Here is a 25416-nt window from a genome sequence, read left to right as displayed (position 1 = left end):
TACTCGGTTTATCGAACAACTGAACTAAACTCCTATTATCCGAACTCAAGGCTACGTGACATATCTTATTTTTGCCCCTCTATCGGAAGATGAAAGCTAAAAAGGCACGAGACTAAAGAAAATACATGTAATAGCAGAATTTCAGTTACATGGACTTATCAGTATCGGAACTAATAAACAGAACAGTTGAAGCCATAGAAACCGGAGAATTAGTGCATATTTATTATCCCAACAGCCCCATTCAAAGCATCACCTTTTTCCCATTAATCTAAGGAATTGTGCAACAAATATTCGCGTTATCTAGTCGCCAGCTATCGCGTACGGTTTAGCCTTGGCCCAGGCCAACGAAACAAGCGTCTGATCGTGGCGCCACTGGCTTTGCCGTCTCGCCGTATCGTTACAGGAACCAGTGAAGCGTCTAGATCCAACCGATCTCCCACTTCCCCTCCGCCAACGCGTGGATCGGTTCGTTATTGAGCCGAAGGGATCGACGAAGCCGTTGCGTGTCTCGAGAGTTCCATAAAAATAAGGACAAGACCAAGAATAACTCGTTCCCATGCGAACCCAAGCTCACCGTTTTCAATGGAGATCCTCTACATCACGACACATTGCTTTCGAACGAAACCGCTCGATCGCACGTTAATCGATCCCGACGACCTTCGATCGTTTCCCGGTTTCTCTATCGGATTAATAGATTTCACGATCGATTCGAACCTCGACTGAAGGATTCTGGTTTCTTTCTCTTTTTCTTTACTTCAAGGGAAGATGAGTTTGCGTATTAGCAATGATCGTTGTCTACGAATCCCGGTCGACAATGAGTAAAACGAGGAAAAATAGAGACTGAGAAGAGATGAAAGAATCAATGCGACTGAGGATACCTATGCGATAGAGGTACATTGAAACGCTAAAGGAATTGCTGAAGAGAGTATCGCTTATCCATTCGATCGACGCGAAGAAACAGGGGAACAAACAAAATGTCACCTTGGGCAATGTGGTTCTCCCAATTTACGTGTATCGCAGTTCGATGACCGGGATTTTTGTTAAACACTTTTGTGGTGTAGGTATTACTGTCGTCGAAACGAGTATAGTGACTTTAGGTTCTTGTAACATTAGACTTACTGAGCAGCCGAAGTGCCTAATGTGTATTTCCTTGTATAAGCTGTAAAAGCCTTTTCGATAATCGTACAAGAAAAAATCCAAAATGGGTAATTCTTATTCGTATAGTATTTCCAGCGTTAGCCCGAAGCGTTTCATTCAAATCCGATACCCAAGAAGCGTTTCTATCGAGCACAATCCACTCTCTGCGATCACGGCACGAGTCACTGTACTCGTTCTTTCGACGTTTGACAAACACACGTGCGCTCACAGGTGCACACAAACAACGCAGGCAAACATGTTGTTACTCATGCATACAAGGATGGAGGATCCTTTATTTCGCGAAACGTGCTGTTGGGCCGGGATTTTGGCGATCAACGTTTCGCGGGACGATTGAAGCGCGAGGAATCAGGTCGGGGATAAGATGTTTCTGATTTATTTACTTTATTTAAAAGTTAGCACACAGGCGGATCAAACGAACGGAGGGAGTATGTATGTGTGTATGTATACGTGTAAATATATACATTGTCGGAGAAGAACGTCACCGGTTCCTGTTACAAATCCTCGACAATGATGTTCTTTTTTTCCAACGGATCGTAGTCCATGATCAATCTCTTCACGCTACCTTCCATTTTCTAATAACGAGCCTGTATCATCTGTTTCTCTATATACACTTTAATAAATATATAACGATCAACTGTGTTCCACATGAGACTCGCATACCCAGAGAAACCGGGCTTACTCTATAATCGTCGCAATTGTCTCAGATTTCAGAGAAACGCGACGCTATTGTAAGTCAACGTAATAATAATAATAACATTAATAATAATAATAAACAATAATAATAACCGCGATAATCAATGATGATGATAATAATATTAATAATAATAATAGTAATCGTAATAACGATAATATTAATAATAATAATAATAATAATAATAATAAAGCAACAATAATAGTAATAATAATAATAGTAATAATAATAATACTAATGATAGTAATTGTTATTATTTGTATATGTCCATCCTGTACGTTCCATCCTGCTTTATTTCGTGTTCACCGTATATTTTCGTCCGCGAGATCGATCCGTTCGTAGGAAACTGTTAGCGATCGAGGAGCAGCAACTTTGGCGGTTCTCAGGTCGCTGTACACCGCTCATCGGAACGCGATGTAAGCACATTTGGTGTCTAGGTCTGACTAGATGCATCCGCTGCTCGCCCCGATTCGCCGTTTCGCGCTCGGTGCCAGTTTCGATCGAAAGCGAATCGTGAGCACACCTTCGATCGACCCGTTACGAAAGGCTGTCGATCGTAAAAACGCCGCAGCATCGGACCAGAGACGTACAGTTTAACGGTGACGGAGAGGTATACGACGTTGACGCGGTGCCAATGGCGATGCCTTGTCATGAAGAAAGGGGTAAATTTCGAATTCCATCGAAGAAACTATTATTTCAATGTAATATTTCAACTCGGCGGGGATGAGACTAACAGAAGATCTTTGGATAAACAGGAGATTGAAAGAAAAATGAATCGATCACGCTACGATTGCAGATCGACTGCGTAATAGAGAAATCATTGTCAATTTCTTTGCTAGAAAAAAATGTAAATAATTACAAGCCAAGGGGTGGTAGCTACATGTAAGAATAAAGGAATGAATACGTTGGTCTGTTGCCGATTGTGTGTGTCATCAAAAGGTTTAGGCATGATATCGATGAACGTTCCCGCAAAATTAATTTTAAAATGAATTCCAAAGCAGTACTTCGATTTTCCATGATTCGACTGTGTAGTCCCTTGATCGACAGCTTCAATTCGCGCGCATCGCAAACGTTCGAATCATCCTCGCTTCTTCCGTCCACGACAAAGACCCAGCCCAGAAATAAGGACGGACATTTGAAATAAGCTCGTCTGTTCGTTTCTCGCCCCAGTTCGCTGCTTCGTCACGGCAATGGTTACTCTAGTAATACTAACAACGATTATGGCCAAACCCGCACGCGCTCTCGCGAGACGACCGGAAAGATCGTCTGAAAGCGAATTCTAAGGCTTTCGTCGGCGGAGTGTGCTCGAACCCGGCGGCAAAATAATAAAATTGGTAATCGTAGGAACGTGTTAAACTCGACCAGCGATGAGGTCCCACAAAGATCACAGAATTATTATCCTCCGAAACGACGGATCATCACCCGCAAATGGAATGGTTAAGTAATAATACTCGTATCGTGTTCACCGCGAGAACGCGGTAGACGGAATAATTGGTCAGGCTTTCCGGGTCTTTTTAAATTGGCAATCCCACTGAATAAGAGAACATCAAGCTAAGACCCTGCGCTGTAATCCTGCGCAAAGAGTTGTCGCGAAGGATCTTATGTTACAGCGTCTGTCTAGATTGCTTCCTTCGTTTTCCAAGCTTGTGGTTTTACCATCGTTCTAAGCTCTACAAGCTCATCGGACTACGTTCCGGTATCCTGACGGTCGAAGCCGAATGGCTGATCAATTGTCGGCAACAGCCGACAATATCGCAGCAAAGCAGAGTGCAGGTCTACCGAGGATTAGAGATCGTCTTACGTGAGCTACTACGGGGATAAGTTATCAGATCTATCGTAGTTTCACTACAATAAATGATAAATGATAATATTAGGCGTTAGAACAGAGGCAGAATTTTGTCTCTGAAAAGTTGTGCTTTCTCAGTAGCAATAACTATTATAATTGTGAACCAAGAGTTGTTACTTAAAGCGTGATTATTCAGCTTGGTTCCAAAGTAGCACAGACACTTGGAGGTCTGCTAATAAGATACTAGTAAGTGAAGTGATCAAGTCTAACTACTCTCTTCTCCTCGTCATCTCTAACGTTCGGTAGACTTTGTACATGATTTTAAGCAGGAGTCAATAAGAAGATAGAGGAACAACCGTGAAAGTCCGACTCCTTCGTAGGACCGAGTCGCTCTGCTTTGCTAAGTAATACTAGCTAACAAGAAAAAAATATATATATATATTTTTATCTGGAGCCTTGCCAGTGCCTGCACTCGCTTTCATTTGGTCCTTCGTTAATCGATTACCGTCGATCGGTCACCGAGCTAAGCCAAAGCAAAGAGGATAAGCTTAGGTCGGTTAGAGGATGAGCTTGCATCCTCTATGCACCGCGACCCAAAAGTGTAACGCGATCACGTAAAACGCGCGATTCTCTACCGACATAACGGTTTTCCTTTCGCGGGAGTATTCCGCCTAGACGCGTTAGACCAGAAGAAGGATATCTGAAACAGAAAAGAAATACAAGCGTGCATTATTTCATGTTCGAAAGGTGTAACGATCGCTGTTCAACCTTGACACCGCAACGTTCAACTGCCATCGCAACGATTTCACTAGAATCTACGTTTCAAAATCTATACACAGATCATTTTCCAATCTTAAATCGTTCCCAATGAATTGTACACGTTTTACTGACGAATCTCCCATGAGTTCTAAGTGGTCTTTCTTTAACGCTAGAACCATATAGCAATCAAATTGACTTCTCTTGACAGTTTATAGGAATTATAAGATTACATTTAGCGAAGTTCCGATACATATTTCAGTTTGCTTATTGTGAAATCAACTTGTTTAATCATTTCTCAGAGAAGGATCTGTTATCTTTTCAATAACAGTAAAAGAAGGAGCCAAGAACAAATCACTTTGACCAGTTGGTAGCTCTAGCATTAAAGAAGTCCAACGTTGAACGCGAATAAATTTTCCAAAACAAAAAGCTATCGCGTGATGTAAAGTTGAGTCGAATCCACCAGTGAATCCAAACCGCACGTAAGAGGATGAAACAATTCTTGATCACCTAGACACTCACCTCACCCTATAAATCCTGCGGCCAGCGATATTATCAGCGCGAGGATACCGGTCATCAACTGACCAGCCGTCGACACGACCACCGCGGGTTGAGGCGCCGCACTCTCCATAACGTCGGTCGGCACGAAATGATCCTCGGCCGTCAACCGATCACCGTACTTGTCCAGCAAGTCCATAATCAGTCCGTTCGACCAGCCGAAGCCCAACTGCACCTCGTACTCGCCTCCGCCTCCGTAACCGCCGAACACGGTCGCGTCGTACTGCGAACCGAAATCAAAGCCGTTCGTTGCTCGTCGAACCTCCTTCTTAGGGGACTCAGAAGTCAATCAGTGTAAACATTTTACACGAATTTGCAGAATTAAGTACAAAGGTAGCAACGTGACTGCATCATTAACCGAAAGTTTGAATAACAGAAATAGTCTTTAAATGTTTCCAATGGAAATGACACTTGTGTAAATTGGCATGTTTGACTTCTGAGTCCACCATGTATTCCACTCGGCACACCAACCCCGATCGAAGGACATTTTTAATATTTAAATCACGATCGCAGAATTCTACAAATCTTTGGAAGAATCGTAGAAGACATCTGTAAGCTTCAACCCTCGTGCAGTTTATACAGTTAATTCCACTCAAACGAGAAATTCACTGAATAGTTAAATGCTTTTCGAATATTCCTAAATACATATACCTTACCTGCGTCATCTACAAACGTCACTATACACTACAAAGAATGATACCTCGATTAAACTCGAACATTGACCGCCGCTTAAACCTAGCACGAGGGTTAATGGAACCGAAATACTTCAGTTTGGTTCAAACTCGGCCCTCGTCCAAGGGTTCAAGGCATCCATAATCATTTCAAAGACATCGCAACCCTAGTTACCTTCTCGTACATGCTGTGCGTCTCGTTGAACGCCTTGTAATTGCTGCGCACCCATCGTTGGCTGATTTCATACGCCAGTCTCTGGGCCCACGGGTCCTCGGTGTTATTCAACGCTACGACGACGAAGTACTGCAGTGGAGGCCAGGCGTTCGGGTAGTCCCATTGCTCTCCGGAGTGTTCAAATGTGGTCGGTATGCCGCCCTGGTTCAACATGATCTGATTCTTCTCGAGATACTTGAGCACCTTAGCGACGTACTCCTCCCTTTTCCGAAGATCGAAACAATTGGTCCAGAGCGGCAGGATGTTCGTCGGATAAAAGTAGTCCCTCTTGATGTCGTTCATGATGTCATAGTCAAGCCAGGCGCCAACCTCGTCGTGCCAGAGCACAGCAGTCACCGCCCTCTTCCATTCCTCTCCGATCTTCCGGTAGTACGCTGCTTTCGACTCGTTACCCATCCTCAGACTATACTGTACCATCAGCTGCGCATTCCCATAGATTATCGCGTTCAGATCGACGGGGATTATGGATCTCGCTTTCAAGTTCGTCAGGTTACCTGGGGGAAGAGCTCCATAGAAGTATGTTGCGACACGCACCTGCCTGTCCGATGCAACTCGTTGCTTTAAATCTCAATGGGTCAATAGAGGAAATCGAGTGGTGCAATGCGTGGATTTGAATTTGAATTTGACTTTCTTGAATTTCGAAACTTAATTATCTGTAAATTCGGGACTCATTGTTTCTCGAGATTGAGAATTTATTTTGCTCCGAAGTTGGAATTCAATGTCTTTCGAAACTTGGAATTTAATTTTCTGAAAACGCGAAACCCAATGTTTCTCGAAATGTGGAATCTAATTTTTTGCGAATTCGGTATTGGATTAGTGCCAAATTCTAATACTCAATTTTCACGGAACTTGAAGTCGAATTTTCTGGGAAATTAAGCTTCTTACGTTCCTTGTTGTCGGTTTAGTTTTCTCTTCTTGTTGCAGCGTTCAACTCTGAGCATTCTTTGCTTTTTGGAAGGGTCCGCGCGACAGGAACTCTCATTTTCGCTGAATGATAATGAGCTTCAGCTCCACAAAGGGCGGCGACACGGTCTTTACCAACGCGGAGCCACCGCTTTCACCTGAGAAACGGGGCGGTCGAGGGCCTTGAACGCCGCCGATCGTGATATCTCCAGCGAGATACCCGGGGACAATACGGAACGCGTGGCACAATAATTGCCGACACAGTTTCTCGAGGCGTGCGCGGCGATGAACGCGACTTCCTTTGTTTCGGAATAGTTTAAGGAAGACACGGGAAACGCAGTCACGGACAATCGCGTTGATACTTCGGTGATATCACTTTTCCGCATTCCTTTGACCCTCAAACGCACGATTCTTCGATCGCAATTGGACATTTTAAATTTAGCAATCCAGGAAATTGTAAGAAAAGAACGACTAATTTCGGGAAAATATTTACCCTTATTAGTACTTGCTAGATATTCTTCTATTCTTGATTAAAACGCGGGGACCAAACAGCAACGGTAGTTAAGAGTTAAACGCGCAAATATTCTTAGCTATCAGCTGATTCTATTTTGATAAACCGACAACAAAAAGTAGACTAAACCCTAGCATAGAGCGGTCGGTTACCTTTGTTCGTGCCATCGAGTATGAACCAACGCGTGGAAAAGTCCCAGCCTGATTCGGCGGCAGTCTTCAGCTCCGTGTAATAATTTTCTTTCTCCTCGTTGGTGCGGAAACTTTGGCTGGTCAGATAGTCCTCTCTGATTGATGAAAATCATCTTGTTAAACGGTCGGATCGGAAAACGAAACGAGACGCGCGTACAGGTGCACCGAGCGAAATCGAAGATTCTGAGAGGAGCCAACGAGATAAGAGGTGGGAGACAAAATACACACGTGCAAGCTGAACCAATCGCATCGTTCGAGTGCTCATGCTTCAACCAATCGCGAGGCAACTTCAGGAAGTGGGCAGTGCCAAGTCCCCACACCTCGCTCACGCATGTGCTCCGCAAATCTTCCGACTCCGCTCGATACCCCTAGACCTTTTAAGTTTTGGCGATGATCCTTACTTGTAGGACTCTGGTCGGGGTCCCGAGGATGCCTCGCAGTACCTAGCCAACGTGTACGTTTCACCGTCCATCTCGATCTCGACCGTTCGATTGACCATCCAGAAGTTAAATTCCTTCTCGAGAAGGTGGAAGTTGTCCTCCAGCCACTTGTAATCGTGCGTGGCCTTCAAATACTGTTCGACCATCGGCAACAGCATCGGCGGTTGGGATCTCATCGCGTAGTAGATTCTGCCACCGTTTGGTATGAAGCCGATCTTGTCCACAATCGAGACGAAGTTGGACAGCATCCCCCTCACGGTGCTGTACATTTCTGAGAGTAGCAGACCTTTGATGATCCAATACGAATCCCAGTAATAAAACTCTCGGAATCTGCCGCCAGGGACTATCACTGGGTTAGGGACGTAGATGATCGAGTAGTGGTCCTCGTTGACCCTCACGTCGTCTTTCATCTTGCGACCCAACATTTTCCAGATGTGGTTCAAATCAGAAGCGAATTTCCGCAGTTGCTCGTCCAAGATTTTGTTGAGGAACCGCGGTCGACTGGTCCAATCAGCCGGGTCCCACTCTTCGAACTCGGACCCGGCCGGGTCGAACGTTCTGTTCACGAACTGCTCGATCTGACGCCTGGTCGGCATCTCGTCCACTTGCTCCATGAACTCGCGGAACAGCTGCAGCGTCTGGTTCGGCGACTGTTTCATCTTCATGTCGACGAACGTCTTCGAGTCCTTGTAGATCGAGGCCATCTGTATCGTGTGCAAGAGCTCGCCATGGCAGTAAATATTGCTGCAAAGCCACATACAATCTCTACGGTTTCCATTTCCTCCGACTCCATAAATTCTTCTTGTTTCTTTAATTTTTGTAATTCGTTCATTTCCCGATTATCGTCATAGGGTTCGCGGAGTCGAAGGAACCCGCTTAAACAGCAGCTAAAGCTCTTCTTAATTCGTTTCTTATGGGATTCTTACAAAGGGGTTCATATTGGAAAATACTCATAGATTTGGCTCATTTTTCTATCATAGTCTCAGACTCTTGGCTTAATATACTCCGAAAATATAAGCACGTATTCCATCGTTAATGAGTAATTTCCAATGAAAAATCTGTTGTGGCGGCTGAAGTTCTGTATTGAAGTTTCACCGAAATTGATTTATTTCATTAAGGGTATTTATGTGTTTGGTCTCTCTTGAAATTATCTATTCGCATACAAAAATACTTGCAAACAGTGTGAAGTAGATGGTTTCAAGGAACAAAAAGAGAAGAAAAAAAAGAAGCAGAAACCGCGAATAGAGCAACTGTTCTTCTCGTGGAAGATGAATATTGCCCATGAAGCGATTGTGTAAGTGCCACGAGTTTCCGATCGACAACGCGGCCGATGCATTAACTTTTTCTGTAACAGCGGTGAGAACACATCGCCTATTCTTTATTCAAGACAAATCATCGTGGGAATGATGAATACCGAACAGAGACCTTAAAGACTGATCTTGAATTACTCGCGAACCGGTATCAAAACGACAAATAGAATTCAAGCGTTTCCACTATCTAGGATTTGAATTTGAAATTTATTCATTAATTCATATAATTTATATGATTAAAGTTCGTGCTATTTCTTCAACAATTCGATGTGATCAATTAATCAATAGATTTATATTGAACAAACATTTTGTTAATTTCGTTATGTTAATTACGGGAATAATCACAGATAAGGTTCCTCGGTGCCAGGGTAAATACACGGCCACGAACCGAAATCGCCACCGATTTTGTTCGACCTTCACCGATATCGATGTAAATGTCGTTATCGGCGGTTTATCACAACGCATTTCGTTTCGGACAATTTCGCAATCTGTTTAACATTTTTCATATGAATAAAGAACATTCGCGTTGTCCTCGTGTCGGTCAGAGCACTGTTATCGAGGAAATGCGGATGTTGCGTAGAAAAATCATCGCGAAAAGGAGAATTTAATGAAAAGGAAAGCGAACATAGGTGTTGGGTACCGAAAAAAGTTCGTGCGAGTTCTTAAATCAAAATTCAAACACAGAGAACGTTTTTCTAGAATAATGTTATATTATTTGATACCAATAACATTAACATAATTTGCTGTCAATATCAATTTTATTCATTAAACTAGTGGAACACTAATTGAAATTGAACCCTAATTCATTGCCAACAAGAAAACCGCAGGAACTTTTCCCATGGCTAATAGACATACAATGACTATTGCCAATATATTATCTTGAAAGTAAATATGTACTTAAAGTGGAGTGAATAATTTCTTTGCGTTTCTTTTAAACTGCTGATAGAAACATTTTGCACGAGCTTAGTAACGAAAGTAAATAACACGGCAAGGGATTAAGAGATTCTTTCGGCAGTCATCAAAGGAATTGGTGAAACCTACGGAGAATTATCCTATTAGTAATAATGATACAACTAATGTCGATTGAATTTCGAAATTCTCCGACGGAAAAGAGTTTTCGTTTTCAATTTCACGAGCACTAACTGCTCGAACGAATTTTATTGTGTCGAACGTGCTCGGCTCCTCTTTAATCGACCTAATATTTGTCGCGAGCAATTTAGATATCCATTACAGCGACGGACTCGCGGTTCTACGTTGCGTTTTTCAGAGTGACTCGAAGAAAGAAACGGGAATTGCTATCGCGTTGTTACACTGAAATTCTTTGACATACTAAATATCAACGATGATTGAATGCTATCGTCAGCGAGCGATAGACAAAGCGATTCAGGGTCAATTGCAGTTTAATTACCGCTGATAATCTCGAAAATACTGTTTTCAACGCACGACGACTATCGGCGCGCGCTCGTATCATCAACGGAACGTGAATTCTTCGTTACACGATTAGTGGGAAATTAATGACATTTTTTTGATAGCAGACATTATTACGTCATAAGCTTTCGAATAATTTAATGATCTGACGATTACACAGTTTCTTGTGAAATGCATGACGATATTTATTCGAACTATTGATCGATGAATGGTTTGCTCTTTGCACCGACTACAATGAAACTTCTATGTACTTGTTTCCTTGTTGTTTCTACATTTTCTACCGTGTCATTTATAATATGATTGATATCAGTAATTAACGACGAACGCAAATCTAGATTCCAGTGAAATCGTGAATTGTCTGGCCTGAATAAATGCTAGGTGACGATTGAGTATCACCTGTTGCGGGTTGGAAACAGCGAGTACACACAGAACTGGTGTCCGCGATAGCTTCCTTACTCTATTTCGTGTTTGCTCGTGGCTCGTGTTTACTGTGCTAAAGATAAGAGATCGTGCCGAATACATTGTCGTAACAAACGATAGATCTTCGAGCAATTTAGATTCCAGGTTGGTTATCATGTCACAGGATCTGACACTTGAATCCTCGCACAGAATCTGTGATCTTGCTTACGTCATAGAAGAATGAAAATTTACATTTCTATTTTGTTTAGGATGAAATAATCAAATTGTGGGGAGCTAATTTGAGACTCACTTAACGAAAATCTAAATCACATGTTATTATTGTATCGTTTTATTTTTACAGAAGAAACATCTGATGCAGATGCGCAATGATTCAAAGAACTTTTACTTTGATACCAGTCTATATTCTTCGAGAACGGCCAATTACAAAAGAGGATCAAGAACCATGAGCTTCTTTCTCGTTTTTTCAAATGTTTAGATTAAACTGACGTTTAAAAATAAAAAAACTGCTGTTTACCGCTCAGTTCCAGAAAATTTAAAGCCAAACGAATATTCCTTCGTACTCAGTAAATTACCATTTATGATAATTAGAAAACTATTTTGTAACAATTAATCGTCTTTTACCTATCGAGCAATTATTATGTAAGGAACATTACTATTTATATAACTCATGCCTCGTTTAAATAATACCAGCTTTCCTTCGCATTCGTCGTGAACATAGCTGAATTACATTAATATGTTACACTAACGATGATTTTATCGAAACGAAGGATTTCATAAATAAAACGAAGTTTATCAACAAATACCAAATGTGTGAAGAATGTTCATCAAATGTTCACTTCTTACTTACTAGGGCCAAAAACTGATTGAGCATTTGTCCATGTTCGATACCAAAAAGAAAAGAATCTAATACCAATATTGATTACAGAATTACACGAACATTCATAGCTCGTTCAACTTTTACACGGAACAATGTATGAATTTGTCAAAATGGGGGACGAACGAGCGTTCTAAACACTGTAAGTATAGTAACGAGGCTAATCGCGGTAACTCGCCACGCATTCGCGTTCGAAACGCGTTCGTCGTCCGCGTCGTCGTCGCTCCACCGACCCCGTCGTCTCTCGTTGCGCTAAGGTCACGTTCATCGTACTTGCGGAACACGTTAATTTATGAGCACCGACGCACCGAGCGACGCGTGCGACGTATCATAGTTCACTGTTAAGGCCGTCTCTCCGATACGGCGACCACGATCACCGTGGGAACAAAAAGAGTTTTCGCTACTCCTCAACCTTTAACGCTAAAACATCCGCACCCGCCAGAATAACGGGTTTCAGTTTTCTCATTTCGCAACTACAGAGTGTCGCAAAAAAGAAATGTTACCATACTTTATTAGCTGATAAAACGCTGAATTTTATTTTACGAAGAAACACAGTTCGTTATAAACATTCAAGGCGTTAAATATTCGAAATGGCTTGAAAAATAAATAGTTTCACTTCAATACTATAATCAGTATATAAAGAAAACGAAAATAATCTATTGTTACAATTTTTATATAAATTACATGTTAATCATGTTGAACGCTCGGTTGTTCTAGTGTTAACAATTCGGTATGCTTTTTATACTGTGACTAAACTATACAAAATTATGGAAATAAAACGAATGAATTTTCTTTTGGAAAAGTTTGGTCAGACAGTTTGGCAGATGAAGCAAGGAGTGTGTATCAGACAAAATGTTGTAACTGCATGTAAAATATTTATTTACTAAATTTACTCCACGAGATAAAAGATGAAAAAGAACTTATTAAGTGTTTCGGTAACTGAAATTCGAAAATATTTTAATTTGTCCGATTGGGATGTTCCAGTAACGGTGAATATCTTGGAAGTGTGGTTTTAGTCGCACATTGGGCAGTTGACTAATTGAAATTGTATGAAATTCATACGTTGCATTTTGAATATACGTATACAGCACTTACGAGAACTGCACGGTGTTCTGTGTAACATCAAGGATAAAAGAATACGTAACAGTTACGAATATCGCTTGCGTGTGCCGCATTATCTACTCCATTGCAGCTACATTGTGTCGCGTCGTGAATTCTTAGAACACTAAACGAGTAATAACTATTGCAATAAAGATGTCTGTGCGGTAAAGATTAAGAGAACGCCGAAAAAGGAACAAACAGAAGAAGAGTTCGAAGTAACAAGAGTCTGTTAATTTGTACCACTAAATATGCAGAGTGTCTTGAAGCTGACAACTCTAAAAGAAAAGTACGAAATAAAATAGTTTCGTTCGTTCTCTTTCTTTTGAGAGAATCGGGACTGAAGATTCGCCCGAAGATAATAGTTAAATCAAGATAGAAAATGCGAATGCATTTAACTGGCGCAACTAAAATTTGCAGAAACCGCTATAATAGCATCAAATCGAAGATCTAATCGTCACTTTGGAAATCTCAGACTCGCTCGTTTCTAAAAGTGCAGACACATTAGTTAATGATTAGGGACATCTATTTCGTATAGTGATTGTCATGGCGTGTATGAACGCATTTGAGATTCCTGGCAGCAAATTCAATTCACTTGTGGTAGGAATAAAATAAAATTGCTAAAATAAAACACTTCTACAAATAGCTAACAGAAAAATGTGTCGCAAATTTCCTGTCAGCGTATTCGCACCTTTCGTCTCAACGACACGGAACGCAGTGATGATTCAGAGGGTCGTACGCTCGCGGGAAAAATATCTGCGGAAAGTTGGCCGATGATCGACGATCTATTTCCGGTGGGAAAAGAATTCCGAGGGGACGTATAGATTTCGAAGGAGTTGTCGACTATTTCTGCAGATCGTGACGTAGGTCAACGGTGGGCGGCCGGGTCCTCTTCGCGTCCCGTGACGCGAGCGCGTGTGCGATCAGCTGCTCGAAACTCATCGGTTCCCGACCCCACGTGGCATCTCGTGCGAGATGCTGTTGCACGAACGATTTTACGTGTCAACGCGTCAACCGCGACGAACAGTTTTGGAAAAATTCCAACGAACCGCTGTTCGTGCGACTTTATAGCCATCGTAAATAATATAGATCGTTAAAAAGTGTAGAGAAACATTGTTTCGCATACACTTAAAATATGAGTCAGAAGATCATTTTTCAAGTCGCTAATTTGATCTTTATCTTTAGTTTGTTAATTTCAGAACGTTACTATTTTTAAATCTGATAATGTAGGTATTTAAACAATGAAATTAAACTAAAGTGTTTAATTACGACGAGGCTTGTGACTGTTCATATTTGGTTGTTCGCAAGTATTTTTGTATCCGAATGATTTCGTGAGAGACAAACAAAATGTCTTCTTTTATTCTTCATAAGTAGAGCGAATAGTAATTAGAGTATATCAGTAGGAACAAACATGGTGTAAATGGATTCTTATACTTTAGGAATTAACGACTGACTCAGATGTATCGAAATTCCAACTATGTATTGCGCAACCGTCATCCAACCCTCGTATAGATTGAAATGTACTGACGTACTTAATCCTCAGCGATTAATTGAGGAAAATCTTGAATACTTGTGATTAATAGTAGTATACGAACAAACATTTTATACAAAGAATTGTTACAGAATTAAACAAAAAATGTGGAACGTTATCAAAGTAAAAAAGTAGAACCATAAGTGGTCAATCCACTTTGATCTAAAGTACTTAGCTGTCACGTGTTAAAAAAGTTATTCAATCACAAGTTAATGCACCATAATTGTATGATGAAATGATAAAAAATAAATGAAATATGCCAAATTACTTTTCCATCTTCAACTAAAAAAAGTCTTGTGTATGTCTTCTTCAATTAAAAAAGAAACAAGAAAAAATAAAACTTTCGATGTCTAAGGAAAAGCTTGCTGTCACATCCGTCATTGTATCGCGCGGATAAACATTATGTCACGTAGGATCTAAACAACCCAGCGACATTTTAGAGTGTAATCGTTTCGTTCCAACGAGTCATTCGATTGCGCAACACGTGTCGGTGTACCGCGATGCGATCTAGCGATCCTAAGACACGGTGTTGCACAGGGATTCGTGGCCGAATCGTGGACGTGGGCTTCAATCGCGGATAAAAGCGAGGATCAGGGTCGTAGTTGGGATCAAAGTTGGCCAGGATCGCATTTTTATCAGAGTAACGAAAACTTTATCTAGTGACACATCTAGATGCCATCAAAATGCAAAATTTCGAAAATCTAAAATTTAAAAAATTTTTAAATTAAAAAATTTAAACTTTCGAAAATTTGAAATTTCAGAAATTTGTTTGCCAAGTACACAACACTGAAATTAGAACATTCCTAACGAACTATTAAGGCGCGTTAATTTCAATTTTCTATGAATTGTCCATGAAACGTCTGAATTCTCGTAAAATTAAACAAACTGTTTAAGGTAAATACTACTTTTTCTTAAGACAAATTAATAAATCGAAGAAAAGAGCTAATCACTTAGAATACAAAAAAGTCTAGAAAACAGTTGACCTTGTTCTCGACCCCGTCCTCGATCCTGTCCTCGACCCTGCAACTACACCGCGCGGAAGTAACCGACGAAGGGACATGCTGTGGAGTACAGATAGAACGAGAAGGAGCAAAAGAAGGACGGTGGAGATCGCCGTGCGCATTTGCGTTGCAATCGCGGCGAAGTTCGTTCTTTAACCTGTTAACTCTGTAAACACAGTCAGAATAAACAACGCACCGATTCCAACCGGCTTATCTCGCATTAATCGTAGACGCGATGCGAACAGCGCCAGATAACGAGAGCCAGGTTCTAAAGCAGTCCCTTGGCTTGAACCTCGCTCTTGTACGCATCGAATTGTTCTTTTCCATTTACACGTTTCCTCCATTTTCCTCGCAAAATTCGTGTTTCACGCCGAACTAATCGTTCGACATGAAATCAACGAGTTCTCTAGTTAACAAAGAATAGCGAAGATAATCGACCATCAAGCAATACCCATGCGAACGAAACAACAATACAATCGACAGCGCGAAAGCAATTCAGTTACGTTCTGCTGATCACGATCGAAACGCTACAATTTGTCTGAAAAACAAGTTTCTGTAACCGTCAATTTTCATCAAACCGAGATCCTGATCGGGACGAACTAATTTGTAATTAACTACGGAAAATAACTCGCAAAACGACAGTTTACGTTCCGATAATCGTCACCGATGATCGAATCGTATGTTGCGTGAATATGACACAGACGGAACGGAAGATTGTCTTCTGAAAATAAAACCGAACCGAAACACCGGTGAATCGGTTGTCATTTTCTCTGTTCTTTCTTTCTTTGTTTTTTCTTAATTTGGTACTTACCTTTCACACGGAGGCGGTTTTACGAGGCTTGTCTTGTCCGTACTAGCGCTAGTTTGAAGAACGACGAGGAATGCGAGAAGCGCAGCATTCAGCAGGCAATTCATCGACGCGAAGGGTGGAAAGCTCGATGCCATTTTCTCTCACGATCGGCGATTCCCGATCGAACACGACCGCTCCGTTTTTCACGATTCTCTTTTACCAATCTTTCTCGGCTCTCTCTTTCTCTTTTGATTTCGTTCGAAATCGAAGAGCCGCGCGCACGTGTGCGATACCTAAATACACACGCACACACACACACACCTTTGAACCCTCCTCTCACCACTATCTCTGAATTTTTTCTCTTCCGAACGAGAAATTGCGCACTCCACAACGAACAGGTATACTTTATATGGATTTTTATGTGACTCGTGTGCGCGTAGGGCCCTTTTCCCTTTCTGCGTCCGTTATTTCGAGAAACCACTTCGTTTCTCTTTGTTATGTATATATTTATTTATATGCGTGTTTATCTTTCTTCTTTCGTTCTCCTTCCTCTCCTTGTTGCTCTCTCCTCTATCAGTCTTCTGTCGATCAATTCGATCGTCTCTCTCCGTCCTTCCTTCCTGTTCTTTTTATCCTTTATTCTTTTTCCTCTCTCTCTCTCCCGTTTTTTCTTTCCCTCCCTCTCGCTCGCTCGCACTCTTTCTTCTATATCCCACTACCCCCGCGCTCACCTTCGCTCTTTCTCTCTCTCTCTCTCTCTCTCTCGCTTTCTATCCTAGATCACTTTCGTTAAACGAACGTTTTGCGTGCGAATACGACGTTTCTTTCTTATTATTGTCTGCTTATAATTTTTTACTTTTGGTTTGAACGATTTACTTTAGTTTTTTTTTTCGTTTCTCGTTCTCTTTCCGACTTTCCGACTCGTTTCTCGATTCGGTTCGCTATATAGAAAGGGTGGACACAGGTACGAGACGCGCGAGACGATTTAACGAGGTGGTTTCCTTACTTTTTGGTGACCGGTCGAGGTTTCGGACCGTCCGTTCGTCGCAACCTGCGAGGCGGTTTCAGCTCCAGCTGCAACGCCGCATCTTCTTCTCTGTAACAGAAAATTAGTGGCGATGGATTAGCGCACCTGTCGACCCTCGTTTCGATACGCGAAGTGGATTACAAAGGGTTCAATGAAGAGGCACACAATTGAATTCGTTGGATCAGTTTGAAATTGGTTCTGAGATGTGTCGTTTCTTCTAAACACTTTCATCTTTTCTCAAAGCTATTTTATTACTGTCATTTCTAGTTTTATAATCATTACGCAGCTATACAAAATATTCACCTTCGGGAAGTAATATTATTTAAAAAGAAAGGTACTTATGTACATTATGTATCAGAGATTGGTTACTTAAGTAATTACACCGTAAATATGATTAACGTAAAAGACACAGTAGTTTATGGGGATATAGACAGAGTTCCTACTATTGTTCCCAAAAATGGCATAACAGTGTAAACATAACTATTGTATTGTTCTCAATTGTATGTTCAAATTACACTGAGAATAAAATACATATCATTATCGTAACAGTTGTTTCGAGATTAGAGTGCCGAATGCAAAACATTACCAGTGAGGACAGAAATTAACCTTGATGAACGGTGACGATCACAAATTACTGTATCAATCAATGGAAAAAGATTCATATGAAACTTCGGTTAGCGTTACCTTTTTTCAAATCGATTTTTCTCTTTCAGAGAAGCGAAATTTCTATCTTTTCGCGGGGCAGTTCGACCGTTCTTTTTGTCTGCTCGCGGACGACGACAGGGCACGCGTTCGCGTCGCCGATCACGACACACTAGCGAGCCAACAATTTTTTCTTTCACCTGTCGCGAGTCGAAGGAATCTGTCTGTCCGCGCAGACAGCCGGGGATGGTTCGAAAATAAAGTGCAACAACGTCGCGTGACAGTCATTCGCGCGACGCGCGCGAGCGCGCGAAAGGTCATGTATTCCACTCACGCAGTTGCGCAATCGGCTTCCTATACCGGCGGGAAACTAGCGATCGGATGAACGCGATCGCAGTGGCTCATCCGTGGAAATCGAATCGAATGATTATCATTACAGCGAAGGCTATCATTATTTATTCTACTTAGCGATGAATCGACACGGTTTATCCATAAAGTGACTTAAATTCAGGAGACTGAAATTGAGTGAAACTATTGAGTAGTAGTGTTAGAAATAATGTTGAGCAATAGTATTAGAAGAATATCGAGTAGTGATATTATAGTTCATATTGGGCAATAGTATTAGAGAAAGTATTAAGTAGTAATATTAGAAATAGTATTAAGTATGTAATAGTATTACGAATATATTGGAGTAGTACTATTAAAAATAGTATCAAGTAACAGTATTTTCAATAGTAATATATTTAATTAACTAAATAATGGTACTAATTAAAATATTTCGGGAACCTATAAATGAATAAAGATTATAATCTGTGTTTCAAGCAACGAAGTTTCAAGCTCTACCTTACAGTTGAAATAAACGATTAACTCGTGACGGGGAAACCTAAGAGATTCACTGCTTCACAGCGAACAGAGAGTCGAGTTATTGCCACGATAATATTCGCGGAAGATAAAAACCAGATCGCTGGTCCGATCAAGTGAAACTCGCGTAAAAATTTTTGGAGATCCGCTTTAAATTCGTACTGATAACGAGAGCCTAACGCCTCGGAGATAAGATGACGAGGGCGGGACGAATCAGAACGACAACAAGAGAAACCGTGTTCTATTCGTGGCTCTGAATGGGAGGGTAAGCTTTTGACGCAACGACCGCTTAAAAATAGATCGGTGTTTCGCGAGCACCCTGCCTCAGCTCGCACAATAACTCGCATTTGTGATAATAATAATCAATTCAGCGCTACTATACTGCACAATTATATAAACTAAAATGCAGCGTTCGCTAAACTATTGAATGTTTTTTACCCTATTTTCGAATGCGATTCTCGTTCCCTAGTGCAACAAAGTAAGAGGATAAACTCTATCGAGTCATGCAGTTAGATGCTCTCTTAAAGCTTTAGTCTTCAAAACTAACAACTAAAATATCCACGATATTATCTAAATGCTCGTAATATCGATCGTTAACGTCGTAACACTCGATTCATTTTGTTTCAAAAAAAGGCACCCTTTTGTACGAACTTTTTCTATCTTCTTTAAATTTGAATTCCTCGAAACACGTGCATGACGTTAAAGAAATTCTTTGTCGTATTCTCTGATGTAACAAGGAATTGATTGAACGCTGGAACGATCACGATTTCCCAGATTATAAGTGGTCATACGTTCATTACTCAAAGGCGATCCTTCACCGATTCAATCGTCGCTGAAAATAACGAATCCTGCGATTGTTTGCGGTCCGGTCGATGGGTAATGGAGCAATCGGCGTTAGCTGACTCGGACCACCGAGAAGAAACATCAGATTGCAACGAGCGTACACTGATTACTTCCGTTATTAAATGTATCCGTTGATACCTATTCACGCGCGAGGATTCGCCCGCGTCGAGTGCCACGAGACGGACACGTGTCCGCGACTTATTCACCTTCCTCGATGCCGTTCCCCATGCCATCTTCCTCGAAGACTTTTGATCCTGGTCACGGATAACAGTGACACAATCCTGCCGCATTATGCACATGATGCAACAAAAGTAACCTTTAGAGGTAAGTGTAAGCAAATAATGTTTTGTTGTAAAAAAGACTGTTATTTTCACGATGAAATTCCGGTCCTCTAAAATTAACTCTGCGTTCGTATTCATCCGTGTTTAGTCAGTTGTTTATCGGATTGACTTTATAATATCCACAGTAGCATAAACGATATCATATGCGTTTACATTGTGAAGTAACTTGTTCCACTTGAAGAAACAACTTTCTATAATTGTTTGCATTGGAAATTACTGTTAAATTTTCTTTCTACTTTAACACTAGAACTATCAAGCGATCAGATTTACCAAGATTTAGATTGATTTATACTTTAGGATACGTATTAGTGAACCAAGTTACCAAAAAGTTCCCTACAAAAGTGTGTGTATCTCTTTGAAAATTCTAAAAGTAAAAAATTCAAAATGTCATTTCATTATTTTGACCCGGATGGTAGTTTTGGCATTCACAAGTGAATATGCAATGGAAATCGCAACGCGATTGTATCATGAACATTTTGGTATTGTGGATCAAGTCTAAAGAAGAAGTTATCCGCGGCGTCGTATCACATCGTTTCTTATCGTGTAAGCCGCAAGTGCCATTATACTGCATCCTTCGAACGTGATATCTCACTGAAACGAAATCCATGTGACGCGTGATTTTTCCTTCCTACACTTTTGATCATGTAAAAAATGATAAAATTCGCATGTCATGCAGATGCTGTCTTAAAAGTGACAGACATCACTGTTCGTATTATCTTCGATTGGGAACACTAGCGTGCATACACCTGTTCCTGCAGACTTCATATTGTGCAGGCAAGATCGATTAACCCGTTTTTTACAGTTCACTGGTACACACGGATGCATGTAGTCCCGATAATTCTAGACATTTTACATTGTTAAATGTAACATTTCAAAATGGTTGATTAATCTTTCTTGGTCCCTAACTACGAACATTCAATACAGAACAAGTTTTCGTGTTTCAGGAATGTTCAGTTACAACGAGTTGGAAAAGAAAGACGAGAAGCATCAAGCAAACAGAAGAATCTCAACGATCAACAGCACTGTGTTCTTCGACAGAAACAGAAGTCTCGAGTTCCACGTCGCTCGAGCGCGAATCGAAGAACTAACTGTATCGCTTACCGAGACTGCAAGATCCGCTAGATCGAGAGGAGCAAGAACGCGGCTAGGACACGCGATAGCGTCAGAGTATACATTTTCAGGGCGAAAGGATTGCCGTTTTGCAACGCCAAGATCCTAGCAACCGTTACGCCAAGTCCACTTCAAGTCCTTTCATTTAGAAAATTTTCTAAGGTTCAATTTGTTTCGCTTCAAATCGACGTACGACTAATGCAATCATTATTGTAGAAATATGCTCTGAAGAAACCAAGATTTACTGCTTAAGGAACTTGATACACGCGTGCGATAAGACTGGCGAAACGAAAACACCTTGGCTCGCAGTCAATAACACCGTTCAACAAATTCAAACTTCTTTTTTATCGTTAACACTTCGTAGGAATTTCTCGTAACTTAATAAAAAAGAAAATGCGAATTTTCAATTTTAGAAATACTTTGCTTTCCAACAGTAATAGTTGTGCAGTAGTTTTTCTACTTATTGCCAGTGATTTAAATCAAAATACGCGTGATACAATGTAATTAATTCAAAGCTGACCACTATATCCCTGCAAAATCTATAAAGGGTTAATACACGAACACAGATTCCTCTGATCAAAACAGCACACAACTTAACCAATTAGACGACACAAACTTCTGTTGGTTCACCAAAAAACGCGTGGCGCGGATTTCTATAACGATGCGAATGGAATCTACGTCGGCCACGTGCTTCATCAGCTGATTGTATCTCTAAGCCTTTCTAGCATCGCACACCAAATATAGATCACAGAATTTACGAGTCGATGGGTTTTTTCTGTGCCAGTACGCCTTTCGCGTCTTCGTCAGCTACCGCTGGGAACTCTGATGTTTCTGTTGTTTATTACTGCGGCGATTTTGATTAGATTAGTTACGTGTAACCATATTGAGGAACAACAAATTCACATCGTAAATGAGATGAAAACAGCCTGGTCATCAAAGAGATCTCCTAACTTTACGTACGAAATAAAACTGCACATGAGCAGCGTCCTTTGTTACGCAACTGACCAATAACAAGAACCTGTCCAAACCGAGGCGTAATTGTCAACAAATACTTTATCTACCGGGTTGCTAGGATGAAAACACGTCGCTAATACCGACAACGTATTACTTTGATTTACTATAGCTTTTTCATTTTTATGTGCACGGGGAGCTTATAATGCGATCATCAACGCGTGAACAGTGACATAATTGATCGTCAAAAGTCCAATCGTTCAAATGTCAACGGGTAAAGAATTAATTATTTGAGTGATCATTACGAGTGAACATGGTTCCTTTTGTCTGTGCGCACTTTTAGCTTGCGCGTAGTCGACCAAAACGCGAGGAACCTATTATACTTACGACGTGTCAACCTTCTACCCCACCTGACAGATTCGACGTCAACAGACACGCGTCCGAATTCGCGTCCTCAGCCGGCCAGAGGATGACACGGGCTGACCAGGTGCAACGATCCTCGAGTCGAACTGCGACACGCTCTCACACGTCCCGACCTGGCGCGCGAACGGTGCACGGTGTCGCAGCGTGATCCCTCCAGCGAATCGGATCCTCGACTAGCGATCGGCCTGGCGAGTCGGCCGTGTTCCGCCAAGAAAGAGGGAGAGAGGAAGTAGAAGTGGAGGGAGGAAAAGTGCGAATCAGAAAAGACCAGAAGACCAGAAAACAAAAACGGTCGGTTCGTATTACTTCGAACGGAACGAGTAAGTTTAATCGAGTCGGTTAGGATCAGCCGGAAAAAGATGGTGAAAGGTCGCGTTCTATCCAGGAAAGACTCGAGGAAAATTCGTTCGGATCGACCAATGGAGAAACTTCGTTTGGATCGACCAATGAAGAAACTTCGTTCGGAAATAGACGAATGTCGTTTCAATCGTATTGCTTCGGAAAAGGTGAAAACTATTTTCTGGTCGGATCAACTGGTAAAAGGATCTCATTTACATTGGATTGAGAGGCAGGAAAGAGGTTTCGTTTGAATAGGATCTGGCGCGAAGAATATTGATCAAAGGAGTTGCAAGAGGTGAGAGAAGTTTCTGTTAGGATCGAGACCAAAATTTCGTTGAAAATGGAAGTCGAATTAAGAAGGTGAGGATAGAATTTTGGCGGTCGACTCGACGGTGCGTGGCGAAGGTGTCCGGTGCGCACGGTGCACGCGAAGAAGTACGGCCTGCGACTAAGTTGGCCGAGGAGGCACGGGGCCGCTTTATGAGCGCGATTATCCGAGACGCGTGAGGAACAACCAAGCCGAGCCCCCGACCAGCGGACTCGCGATTGGACCGAGACGTGCCGTTGAATCTCTCCGTTGGCCTCTGTCACGATACACACCCGCGAATCGCCTCTAGAACTTCGACATCGATTGCCTTTTAACAGCAGATCCACTATACCCGTCAAAACAACTGATGTCAGTTTTCTTGTTTCACAATTATTTATGTCTGGAAAAAGTTAAATACGCGAGACAATTTTAGAAATAAATAGTTTCACTTGAGTACTACGATTATTATACGCAGAAACAGAAATAAATCTGTTCTTACGATTTTTAGAAGGGTTACATGAGTCGCTCAGAAGCCAATGTGGTTAAATCCATTTTTTGATATTTTCTGGTATTTCAGAAGTCAAAACATTAATTTTCTCAATCTTTATTTTTTGTACTTAACCGCATTGACTGACTTCTGAACGACTCACATATTGATCGAATTAAACTTTTATAGTTCTAGTGTTAATCCTTTAGGTATCGACGCAGGGTACCAATTCTGATACCGTTCCCAATTTTATTTTCATTCATACTTTTCTTATTATTTAATTATTTTTATTATTCGTCGGATTTGGTTACGCAAGACATCGATAATTATTAATGGAAATAATTAAATGGAAATTCTAAGCTCTTGGGAAAGAAAAAATATATATTTCCGTTCGAACTGTTCCGCAAGAGAGGACAGTTTCGCCTGCATCAGCGATGGATGCTTTTTTCGATCGGAGAAAGGATTCGGAGAATAAGTGCAAGTTCGTAGGTGGTATCAAGGATGCGAGTTGGGTCATCAGACTTTTCTCTCGAGTCGAACCTTTTTCGACTGCCATTGATAGCTAAATTATACGCAACTTTTTCCTTCTTTCTCCCTTATATCATCACTTTCTCGCAAGGAAACTTCGATAATTCCGAAATTCTGATTTCTTTCTTCTTAATCGTTTATCGCGTATCAATCGCTGTTCTGCTGCTTCACTTAACATCAAATGATCTTAGTACTGATATACTAATTTGAAATCGTTTAAATATAAGTTCCATTACATACAAAACAGTTACAGCAACTAAGAAAAGACACAGGATAATACATCGACCGTTTTACCCCACTTTTGTAACGCGCGGCGTTTTTTATTCGCCTGCCCCATAATGAAGACAACGCTGCCATCGTATATTTCACTTTAGAGCTAACGAGCCGAACAAATCGACTCGGCCCGTTATTCGCACCTTGAGCAACCACAGAAGAATAAGATGGAAAAAGTGGCGTTTCTTGTAAACCGATACTTAACAAGCATCTGAACGTTCCTACGATTACACGAACGAGGAAACGGAAGCGAAAGAGGCTTAAGAATGAAAAACCTTCGTGCGACGAAAAGGTTCTCCCCGCGGGGTAGAACCAAGGAAGCCCTGTTCTTTCATGTTTCGTAGCCGGGGTAACGTCACCGGAGAATAACCGATACATCTCGGTACGTATATACCCGAGAGCACACGTGTGTACACGGAAATAACTCTCTCGGCGAGTGACACGGCTTTATCATAATCTATTCGCGGAATATCCATGACGCGTGTTATCCGAGAAACAAGAGCAAAGTTAGACTCGATAGATAGATTTGTTCAAAATTCTTTCCTTGTCTATTGTTTTCGATGAACAAAGGTAGAGGAAGATCAAAATGAGATTTATAATGTGAACACATGCATTATAACCAACTGAAGAATATTTGATCGAACCGAGAGAAGATCGAGAGGGTTCGCTTGATGGCTAGGCTGAGGTATACGGGTCACATTGGTCAGTTCTTATCTGTTCCAATCTCATTTTCGATACTGATTTGCTATTCAACAATACAGCTACACGCAATCGAACAAAACTGTAAACAAAGCATCTTGTCTCTATGCTGCCTCGCTAGACATTAAATTATCTACCGAGAGTGATTTGCTTCGATGACAAATAATTGGCTAAGATTCAGCGAGTGATAATTGCAAATTCTAATTGACAATTGTCCAATGGTACTTTTTTAA

General features: G+C 41.2%; 1 protein-coding gene across 9 annotated transcripts in view; it reads right to left on the bottom strand.

The window, feature by feature from the left end:
- The window catches only part of LOC116427563 (trehalase), a 55273-nt gene that overhangs the window by 6104 nt on the left and 23753 nt on the right, over positions 1 to 25416 (bottom strand). For 2 of the 9 annotated variants that reach the window (XM_031978060.2, XM_031978081.2), the window contains 5 exons: positions 17359 to 17448; positions 7862 to 8644; positions 7422 to 7555; positions 5796 to 6349; positions 4919 to 5172 (listed from right to left, as the gene is read on the bottom strand). In XM_031978060.2, the coding sequence (XP_031833920.1) occupies positions 4919 to 5172; positions 5796 to 6349; positions 7422 to 7555; positions 7862 to 8644; positions 17359 to 17448 (1815 nt within the window). Of the gene's footprint in view, positions 1 to 1508; positions 4336 to 4913; positions 5173 to 5795; positions 6350 to 7421; positions 7556 to 7861; positions 8645 to 16373; positions 17449 to 22514; positions 23355 to 25416 lie in introns of those variants that run through there. The other 7 variants (XM_076368266.1, XM_076368264.1, XM_031978088.2 and 4 more) reach the window with 6 other exon arrangements.

Source organism: Nomia melanderi, chromosome 6, assembly GCF_051020985.1.
Source record: "Nomia melanderi isolate GNS246 chromosome 6, iyNomMela1, whole genome shotgun sequence".
NCBI classification, from domain to species: domain Eukaryota; kingdom Metazoa; phylum Arthropoda; class Insecta; order Hymenoptera; family Halictidae; genus Nomia; species Nomia melanderi.
Note: the sequence above shows the minus strand (reverse complement) of the source record. Positions and strands in the feature narration are given on the sequence as shown.